Source organism: Puccinia triticina, chromosome 17A, assembly GCF_026914185.1.
Source record: "Puccinia triticina chromosome 17A, complete sequence".
Lineage (NCBI taxonomy): Eukaryota > Fungi > Basidiomycota > Pucciniomycetes > Pucciniales > Pucciniaceae > Puccinia > Puccinia triticina.
The window spans coordinates 4,168,832-4,179,518 of record NC_070574.1 but is presented as its reverse complement, the minus strand read 5'-3'; the positions used below and the strand labels follow the sequence as shown (position 1 = coordinate 4,179,518).

Here is a 10,687-nt window from a genome sequence, read left to right as displayed (position 1 = left end):
CCATCAAGATTCCAAATTCAAGATCTTCAAGCCATCAAGATTCTCCCTCTCAATTTCTCCCCATTTTGACTCTTCTCATTCCCCTCAATGACCGGAGCAAACCATTTATCACTCCTCTCCTTGAACAGTTTGCTCCAGCCATTGAGGGAGTGTTTCTCCTCTGAATGACCAGGTTTGTTCCGGTCATCAAGAGGTTTGTTAACTCCTCTCGATGACCAGGACTGTTCCAGTCATTGAGAGTTGTGTTTACTCCTCTCAATGAGCAGGACGTTTTGGTCATTGAGAGGTGTGTTTCCTCCTCTCAATGACCGGGACCGTTCTGGTCATTGAGAGTTGTTTACTCCTCTTGATGACCGGGACCGTTCTGGTCATCAAGGTTTGTTTACTCCTCTCAATGACCGGGAAGATTCTGGTCATTGAGGACGTTGAGTGGACGCCCCCTGAAGTGCACGGCAAGTTTTTCGCAGTGCGCAAAGTACATCTGTAAACTTCATGACATCATTGAGGTGAGTGATTACCATGATTTGAATGTACTCAGACAAGCAAACAATCATCTCATCTTATCTTTTTTCTTGCCTAGGAATTTTATTTTCTAACCAAAAAGATGGAGGGTGAAACCTCTTCAGTGTTCCTGATCCTTGCCAAATACCGTTACATCAAAGAATACATCAAGAAAAGAATGCTAATGAGCTCCAAACCTGACTTCCAATCAATGCTCAACAAGATGTTGGAGAAAAACAAGACTTACCTGCAAGAGGCCTTAAAATGTGATGCAATCATTCTAGCCACTGCTCTCAACCCAGCTTATCACTTATCAATGTTCCAGGCATGTTTTCCACAACACTCCAACTATGTCAAAACATTTCTGCAAGACAAATTTACTGACCAAAAGTTAGAACTTGACTCAGCGGCCAAGGCACACTCAATAATGGCAGCTGCTCCACTCACTAGAGAATCCGTTCCAAAACAGAAACATCAACAAGCGGTTGAGGATGTTGAATTTTTTCCCAACACTGTTGAAGCCCCAGCCAATGACAAGCTGACCACTTATTTTGCAGGGAAGAATAAACTTCACTCTTCCAAAGCAGACAAGTGCCTTGAGTCAACAGTGAGCCGCTACGCTAAACTATCCATAGAGTGCGCTATCCGCTAGTTTAGTGTTGCGCAGTTCCTAACACAGTGCCTTTAGCTGTAGCGCCCGCTATGGGCCGCTACACTACACTAACGGGCGCTAACAGCGCTATCAGCATTTTTAGCGGTTGAATAGCACTGCTAGCGCTGATAGCGGCGATAGAGGCCCTGTAGTTTCAAGGGGTGCCTGTTAGCGGTAGCGGACAATCACTGTCCGCTAACAGAAAACCCCGTCATTTTTAGTTTAGATCCGCTACACTGCGCTGAACTACAGACTAAATTTAGCGTAGCGCCCCACATTTGCTTGAGTGAAAGTCTAGTTTCCTGCCCTTGAGTTATTTTGTTGATCTCACTCACTAAAATTTATGCCTGTGCAACCTGATCAGGAGCACCAACAAGAGTTTCCTGTTTGTAGAGACTGTAAAATGAAGATGTGTCTGGTGAGAGTTGAACTCACAACCTCAGCTATGCTGAGACATATACTAGAGTGCTGCCTTTACCAACTAGGCTACAGACGCTTGTGGCTGCCAGCTGGGTGGTTGGTTGGTAGTGCTCATGGGTCGATCCAACAGCCCTCCATACTGTGGTGATACATCATGGTAGCAGACTAACAGACAACTCAACACTTTTTTGGCTCTGCTTGCCAAAGACTATCTGGCATGCACAGCAAGATCTGCAAGTGTTGAACGTTGCTTTTCAGCAGCAGCAGACATATCCGGTCAAGGGCAAGGTGGATTGGCTTCTAGGACAATGGAGAGATTCGTGAGTTTTTATCAGTGGCTGCAACAGGGAATTGAGCCTGATGGAGATTTTGAGGAAGCTCAACACATTATTTCATTCGCCTCTGAAGATATTCAAGAAATCAAGAACTTGAGAGCCCCTGAAGACCCTGAACAAGCAAACAAAGAGGAATTTTACTAAAATACACAAGATTCCCACCTTTTTAATACTCCTTTCCCACTTTTAAAGGATATATTTTCCTACTTATACATGCTGAAAAACTTTTTATTTACTTGTACACGCTAGACTACTCCTCATCTGCTTATATTTACACACTTGAGTAGTTCTTAGGTCCTTATACACACTAAATATAATGAGTTTGATTACAAATTAACACACACACAATGAAATATAAAAATCATTTTTCTGAGCACAAATCCCACTGATGCTGGATTGGATCAGATCCGTATTGTGTTCCAATCCACAAAATAATTTTTTTTTGGATCAGCCCAACCAATAAAATCCACTGGATTAGATTGGCTGTTCAATCCGATCCCCAATGGCAGAAAACATGGGGATCAAAAATTGATCTGATCCACAGTATTGCCTATCCAATCCCAGTATTGGTTTGGTTGCAGTATTGCAAAGACCAGAGCTAGAGGCCTCTGAGAGCAAGTCTAGTTCACAAGTGGGATTCACGTGAGGGAAAAAGAGGCTAGCCGGAGAGATGTGGAGAACATGATCTCTCACACCAGGGAAGCTTGGGGGGCACTCCCCAGGGAGTGCCTTACCCTGAATTTTCTTAATAACTTGGCGCAATGTCTACTAAATCATATGTATAATCAAACATGATATGATATACAACTATATATGAAGTGTCCATAACTCAGCTGGAACTCGTCTGTAACTCAGTAGTAACTCAACTGGACCACGTGTCTGTAACTAAGTTTAACTAAAGTGTAAAGCACCACTCACACACTGTTTGTACCAGAGAGTGATGTCAATCTGAATGGTGTTGGGACCATTTCACCCTCATTTACCTGTTGCTGTGGCCTAAACAGAATGTGATTGGTGTGGGATTTGTCACCCTATTGTACGCGCGAGCAGTAGGGTCTCCCTGATAGTCCATCAGGGAAGTTACAGATAAATCTTCCTCAATTTTACCCTCATTTACTCGTCACAAATTACCCTCTGGGATAAAAAGTTCCTGATTTGTCACCCTATTGTACAAGCGTACAATAGGGTGACAAATCAGACACAAATCACACATTCTTCAGACCAGAGGAGCATTTGCGTCTGAGTGATTTATGAACTGTGTCACCCTCATGTACCCAGACGGCATAAATTTCTCCTGCACTTGTGCAAATACTAAAAAATTTTGCACTTTTGATATTTTCTTTATCCAAATCTAGGCAATTGTGTTTCAGGCATGATATATATTTGATGAAGGCAGTTTGTCCCAATGTAAAAAATTGAAGGTGCAAGAGCTACCTGGTTTTCAAATGTAAAACTCAAGTCGTGATTGACATGAACTTTACTTCAAGATAAATTCAACATATTTGAATGATAGTTCATGTTGAATAGTTACATATCACTCCAAATTAGATTGGTCTATAGTTCTTACCCAGTAATTGAACAATTTAACATCACATTGTAAGCAATTCCGCCCCAGTTCAGACAAAAACTAACACCAAATTAAGCTGTGGCACTCCCTGGGGAGTGCCCCCAAAGCTTCCCTGGTGTCACTATGTACAACCAGGGAACAGGAAGATGGGGGTCAGAATAAGGAAAAGGGTGAAGGCTTGCCTAGCCGGAGAGATGTGGGGAACAAGATCTCTGCCAGCTAGTAAGGGGGCAAAAGGCTTGAACTAAGTGGGCAGGAAGTGTGATCTTGTAAAACTCCATGAGAGGTGGGAGCTTCACATAAAATCAGTTGAGGAGGCACGGCCTGCAGGGGAAGTGCTGCATGATGTCATACAGTCCAGATAACAAATAAAACTAAACCACTATATGTAGTGGGGATAGAATGGTGCGGGGAAAGTATGTAAGTGTATTTTGCTTGTTTATATGCATAGTAGGAGCCAAGAAAGATGACTTGAGCCTGAGGTGTGTGGCAGGTAGTTGACTGGGTGCTGTTAGATGTAGGGTGTAACTTCCAATGTACCGGGGATCCAGTGGTGACTAGGGGCTATTTTGGCTGTAGAGTAAATTTATGGTTTCCAATTGATTTTATCTTGAGGCCTTCTATGAGTAAACATGTAAAGGAGATTTTTTTTTATTTTTCACATTTTTGAGTACCACATTAGGGGTGATCAGTTGGACCATTGGTCTCCAATCATGGAAATTTTGGATTGGCTGGATAAATCATTCCTGATCATGCAATTGTTTGGACCAATTTTATCCAATCATGTAAATTTAATGTTGGACCATCCAACACCTATCACACAAAGTGACCCAGTGGTGTAGATATGAAGGCTTGCAAGCACCCAACACTGATTGCCAAGAGGTTTCAGCTACTTTCTTTCCTAGGTTAATTAAGTTAGTCCAACTGCAAAAAATATTGTAGATTAGTGCAAGGATGTCAATGTGTGTCAATCCTTTTTAACATTGGTTCAGTAGGTGAAACCAATACCAAAAGCTCTGGGCCCGGTTTGGCTGCCACGTTATACACCATAAATGGTCAAATTTATGAAGCGCAACCCCCAGGGGTTTCAAAATTTTGGTGGCAAAGGGGGGCAAACTTTGGGTCGTGTGTCATAAAATCAACCATTTATGACGTACTAGAGTTCTGAGGTGGCTCCACTGTTTGCACTTAATTCACCTTTGTGTTGCATTGTTCCCACATTCCTGTCTACTAAATCAATTGCATTGTTCAAAAGGCCATGATCAATGCCCTCCCGGTGTGGTGAACAAAACGGTGGAGGCCCTCGAGGAGGCTAAACTCAAGACATCAAGCCCTCTCAAGATCTGGCCCTTCAAGCTCGAGGCTCTGGCTTTCTGCGTTTCAAGATCAAGACAGTGGATACCGGTCGTGGCTTTTATTTCTGCTGGGTTGCTTTCATGTTATCTCATTGTTTCTCTTCCCTACTTAATTCATTCTGTCCTCTTTTCTTTCTTTTCTTTCTTATGTTTTGGTTGCCACGTTACTTTCTTTTGTTTCTTTTCATTCATGCGCGCGTTGGAGAGGAGTGTAGGTGGCGGGTTGGTGTATTTGTTTTGTTCTTTTGTCTCCTTTCTTCTTTCATTTTATCACAAGTTGTATGCGCGCGGCGGGCACAAGGGCCCGTCGCGCAGCCTGTCGCGGATCTGGAATCCAAGTTCAGCCGAGGATCCGCATGGTATTCTGCTCCCGACGAAAAGGATATCATCACGTTTTTAGAGCTTATTGATCCGGATTGTGAAGATCCTTCCTGATATTTCTGAGTTCCTTGACTTCTGAGCTTCCGAGTCCGCTGGATACTATTTTAATTCCCTTTAAGAGAACAGTCTAGAGCTTAAACAACCACACTCGCCAAGGGTAATCCTACCCCCTCGTTCCTTCTCACATATAAAATCCCCCCACCAATTGCTATCCATTCTTTATCTCGATTTCTCAACGCTCATAAGATACGGTCCCGGACCGCCGCAAGAGGGCAGCTTTAGCACCATCCCCTCAACCCGCTGTCTACCGCGCACAGGTAGAAGCGCCATACCGGTTCAGCTTGAAAAAATGTGTCAACATTGTTTGAGTCGCCTTGCCCAATGCCACCTTCCTGCAAGTGTCTTCAGTCAATTTGTAGCAAATTGCTTGAGAATCTTCTGTGTGTACAGCAGGATGACGGTCTGAAATTTTGAGCTGGAATAAGTACCACACAGCTAGAGACATCACAATCAACACCATTAGTTAACAAAGTTCAAATCAGTCAACGAAGTACATCACCCTGAGAATTATAGTACCCTAACCTTCAGGAGGGCCTATATACCTAGCATTGAGATATGGATCCTTTCTGAATAGTAAATCCAATGTCCCATCTCTTGTACAATGTATAAGTACCCTTGAAAATTGTAGTCTCCTTGGCAAATGGCTTGGGGAACTTGCTTGAATGTTCCCCAAGGGCACAATATTTGTGATTTTTAGCTTTGTCCACACCTCCATAACTCAAGTGCCAACGCTGAAGCGCAAGACAGGTTGACCTTGTACTTTTGACAACACATTTAGAAGAGTCCGGTGTTGCTCTTGATTTCAATAGTTGCTCTTTACTCAGGCCAATGCAATGACCCACATTTTTTGCACGGCATGTCACATGCCTGGAATGTATGTTCACCTTTGGGAAAACAGTGAGCTAGTATAGATTCTTTGTTGTTTTCTTTGCTCAATGCACAAGCCGGACCAATATAGGACATAGTACCAGGATTAAACAATGGGGTTTGTGATGATACCTGTATAGAATGAAAAGATTATGAGACAATGATGAGATTGTTGATATGACTGGTCCTGCACATGCTCACCACCCCTACACATTCTCCCTATGGTTTATGGTTCACCAAGATTAGGTGGCCCAAAATGTTTCCCATGAACAATTTGGTAGAATTCCCAAAAGCAGACCATTTGGAATGCAGCTGACAGGCACTCAATACTAATAAGCACATGATCAATGAAAATACATTATTACATCAAGAAAAATCTGGTTTCTGCCAAGAAATGGAGATTGCTTTGCAATGCAGTTGAACACAGGTTCTGGAAAAGATACAATTACTCAAATAGTCCAGTTGGGGTGGATATCAGGTTGATATGAAACCATGTCCAACATGAATTAATACAAGATTCAGCATCAATTTAGACACACTTGAGCATAAATTCAATCCAAAATTACGCATAAATTGGTGTCAAGTTCTGCAAGAGATCTTAAAGGGTTCCCAAAGAGGGGGGTGAAGGCACTTGCACACAAGTGCTGAGCAAACATCCATGGTGTAATCATATTCTGTGAACAGCTCAGATTAATAATACCAGATTATAAGCTGTCCTCATTTGCGGAGGCCAAATGAACATCTCAAAGTATGATCCTGGACTTTCACCACATTGGGAATCCATCAAACCATATCTTTGAATAGGTTTGCTGTATCCATCATCTTATCAAAAAGAGAGGTAGGTATATTACAAATAAGATGACGAAGAGTAGATAGGATAGCGGGAGAAATGAAAATTGAGGGAGGGGTTAAGAAGCCATGTAATCCACAAAAAGCAACGCAAAGCTAGAACCCAATAAGAAGACTAGTAGCCACATCCGACTCTCTTTATTAGATTCACTTGCACTTAAGAGTTGCTGGTTGCCTTGTTTGATTTTGCCAGTGGAGATGATTGAGTCATCCCATAGTTGATCGATCATTTCGTTCTGTTGAGTGAGATGATAGACCAATTCGGTCTGCAAATTGGAGATCTCCAATAACGATGATTCGGTTTGTTTAATCGACTTTAAGGTGTTTTCGGTCGCCTTCAAGACCTCAGACGATTCTTTTTCAAACTGCTGGATCTGTGCACTCGTTAGTACGTTCTCAATCCCTGGCTCATCCACCGATTCTTGGTCGAGTAGCTGATCAAACTTCGGCACATAGATAGCTGGTGCCAAGCCGCTCTTCATCACTTTTTCCATTTTCTTCTTAGCTCGAGTTTCTTGTTGGTCTTTGATCATTTTGCCAAGATCGGTCAATCGTTGGTTCAAAAACCATAGGATTGATGCTCGATGACCGTTGAATTGTTCCTTGGCTATCGATTGTGAGCTGAGAGAGATCCCCAAAAAGCGACTCAGAGCATTGGATTGTTCGTTGTCTTGTTGAGCTTTTCGAGCTATTTGAAGACGGTTTGTCAGCTAAGAAATTCATTAAATACAATTTGGAAAACGAGTAAGGCAACGTTTGGGCGAGTTACATTTTTCGGCAGCTTCGATTGCTCTAACGCCTTGGACGGATTTCTTCAGTCCAACAGCGACCAAGGTATCGATCTGGTCTTTCTCATTTTCGCTGAACCATCTGACGTTCGAGAATCCTTGGAAGCCTTTCGAAAGATCGACTGTTCGTTCGTTCGAATTTGTTGATTGGAACTGTCCACTGGTGCCCGATGGACTCGGATCCAGATACGCACGTCTTATGCTACTCAAAAAATCAATTAACTCTTGAATATTGTTGGTCTAGGTTACCACAATCCGCCCGATCGAAAAAGAAATAAACCAGGTCAGTATCGCTTTGTCTTGGAAGATAAAGAAGGACGACAATGTATGATGAGCTAGAAGACTTACTCACAACCAGCTGAGCTTCTTTGGTCCAAGTATCGGAGTTTGAATTAAGTGGGCGGGTTGTTCGCTCGGGACGGGTAGTTGTTTGACCGTTTGCTTTCCTCTTGGATTGGATCACTGTCTTGAACTCATCGGTCTTACTGATCGAGACCATCGTGTGAGGTTGTTGGTGAGATGCGAAATGACGGAATGCTCTGCTCACAGCAGATGTACACCTCGGGGAGCGCACGGAGACGCTTTACCCCCGAACTTAACACAAGTCCCCTGCTGCGGGGTGCGCCAGCCATTTGGCTGGCTCGACAAACTCGCGTGGAAAACTCAACATCAACCACTAAAAACCGATCCCCCTCAAAAACCATCCACCTTCAAAACCAAAAACCCCGACCAAAGTATCTTCCCTTTTATTCGTTCATCTTCCATATTCATCCTCGCCCCTTCTTATCCCCCCTCCCCTTTCCCTCTTTCTTTCCGAATCGTTAAAGATTGAGTTTTCCAACCCCCCCAAAAAAAGCACAAGGTTTTTACCTTATTCGGCTCGCATAGCCAGCAATATGCCGCCCAAGAACCTTCATGGTTCTCGGGCTGATCAGGACGGTTGGTCAAAAACCATAGAGATGGAGGATATTGTTGCCTCCGGTTCGTCTATGGACCAGTCGAACTCTCCTGACCGTTCCCAAACCCCGATTAGGGGGGTTCACGTTGCAAAAAAAGCAATGCTGATTTCGTCTGCTCATGCACCTGTGAGTAAGGTTTATGCCTTGCAGATTGCTTCCAAAGGGGAGCTGCCCAGCCAAACCTTTTTGCTTTCTCACGATTTTCAAAAGCTGCATCTGCTGGTTTTGGTTGCTGATTTGCGAAATCAGCCTTACGTGAACCCCCCTATTCAGTTGGATTTCTCTCATAATCCACCCCTCGCTCAGTCCCGCCACAACCCTCAAAACCCTGATAATGGGTTTCTTAGTGCGATCGCTGAGATCTTTGCCCATCCCAACCCAGATGGGAGTATCTTCATAAACGCGGAGAAGGTTAAAACCTTGTCTCCTCTCTTAGTGATCGAGAAGATCGCTAGTGTTCAAACTCTCTCCGCTGTGGAGAAGATCACCAAGCGCTTAGACTCTATGGAGAAGTCAATAAACTCTGTGGTTCGCTTGGAACCTAAAAATAGCCCGTCTTGGGCCTCAGCTACTAAGAAAAACACTCCGGTGGTTCCCCAATCGGTTACTTTTTGTCCTCCTCCCTCGAATAGGGTGTTGAATGAATTTAAACCTGCTTTTCTTATTATTTGTAAGACTATCCCGGACTCTCGTCCGTTCTTCCAAATGTCTCCTCCGGAGATAACCAAAAAAGTGAATGATGTTCTTAAAGACATTGAAGCTACTACAGCTGATGGGTCTACCATCAAAGTTAAGGGTGTAGCCCGGTTACCTTCCGGTGACTTTAAGTTCTTTACCCAAACCCGGTTTGCAGCCGATTGGCTGCTCAAACATAAACATGAGTGGACTCATTTATGTGATCCCACCCTTATCACTCCCCCCTTGACCTTTCCGGTTATTCTTCATTTGGTTCCAATTTCCTTCACTCCGTCCAACAAGTCTACACTCGCTGAGTTATGTAGAGAAAATAATATCCACCCTGACCACATTCATGGTGCTTAATGGCTTGGCAACCCCCAAGCTAATAAAAAATCTCATGGTTCCCTGATTGTTAATTTTTTCAATAAAGATCTTGCGCGCAAAATTGAGAAAGGAAGCCTTTTTTTTTTTTTTATCATCTACCCTTGACTGGGGCCCATTACAAAAAATTGCCCCTCCAATGTTTCCAATGCCTTGAAATTGGTCACACTGCTCAGATTTGTAAAAATTCTCCTCTTTGTAAACACTGTGGTGATTCCCATAATTCCAATGAGTGTCAGTCAGACGTCAGTAATGAAAAATGTGTTAAGTGTATTCAGTACAAAAAAAGTGTTAACTCTTCATCTGAATTCGATGATGAAAATGTCCGTTTTTTTCATTCACCTTTAAGTCTCAAATGTCCCCTTAAAACAAAGAATTTTTGCCGAAATATTGTTAATCAATGATGTGTCAAAATCTTATGTATCCAAACCAACTATCCAATCAAAATACCACCTCAGTTTCCTCGGATTTGTCAACATCTGCTTCAAATTCACCAAACCTCAATATTCTTCAATTAAATTGTCATAATTCCTTTGATGTCACATCAAATGCGTTAAATTCGGACTTAAATTTTTTGATTCTGATTCTTCAAGAACCATGGATTAATCCGCATACGCTCAAACTCCCACACTATGTTAACTGGACATGTATTCCCGACTCAAATTATTCTCCAACCAATTACAACAATAAACACCGTACCTGTTTCTTCTTTGACAAAACTTTTTCTTTGGCCAAAATCCTCCAGCTGAAAGACGGCTCCCAAATCCTCTCCGCAATCGATCTAACAATCAACCACAGTAAAATCCAGAAACTCTGGCTTATCAACCTCTACAATCCTCCAAGGTCTTTTGAAGGCATTGGTCAGCATACAGATTGGCTTGGACAACATAACAA

The 10,687-nt window shown here is 42.8% G+C and overlaps 1 protein-coding gene across 1 annotated transcript; it reads right to left on the bottom strand.

Moving 5' to 3' along the window:
* Nucleotides 1-7,046: 7,046 nt before the first annotated feature.
* Nucleotides 7,047-8,274, bottom strand: PtA15_17A405 (uncharacterized protein; the record flags this gene model as incomplete). The annotated part of the gene is made up of 3 exons (XM_053164519.1): nucleotides 7,047-7,675; nucleotides 7,757-8,015; nucleotides 8,128-8,274. The coding sequence occupies 3 exons, from the start codon at nucleotides 8,272-8,274 to the stop codon at nucleotides 7,047-7,049; spliced, it is 1,035 nt and encodes a 344-aa protein (XP_053028478.1).
* Nucleotides 8,275-10,687: the final 2,413 nt, after the last annotated feature.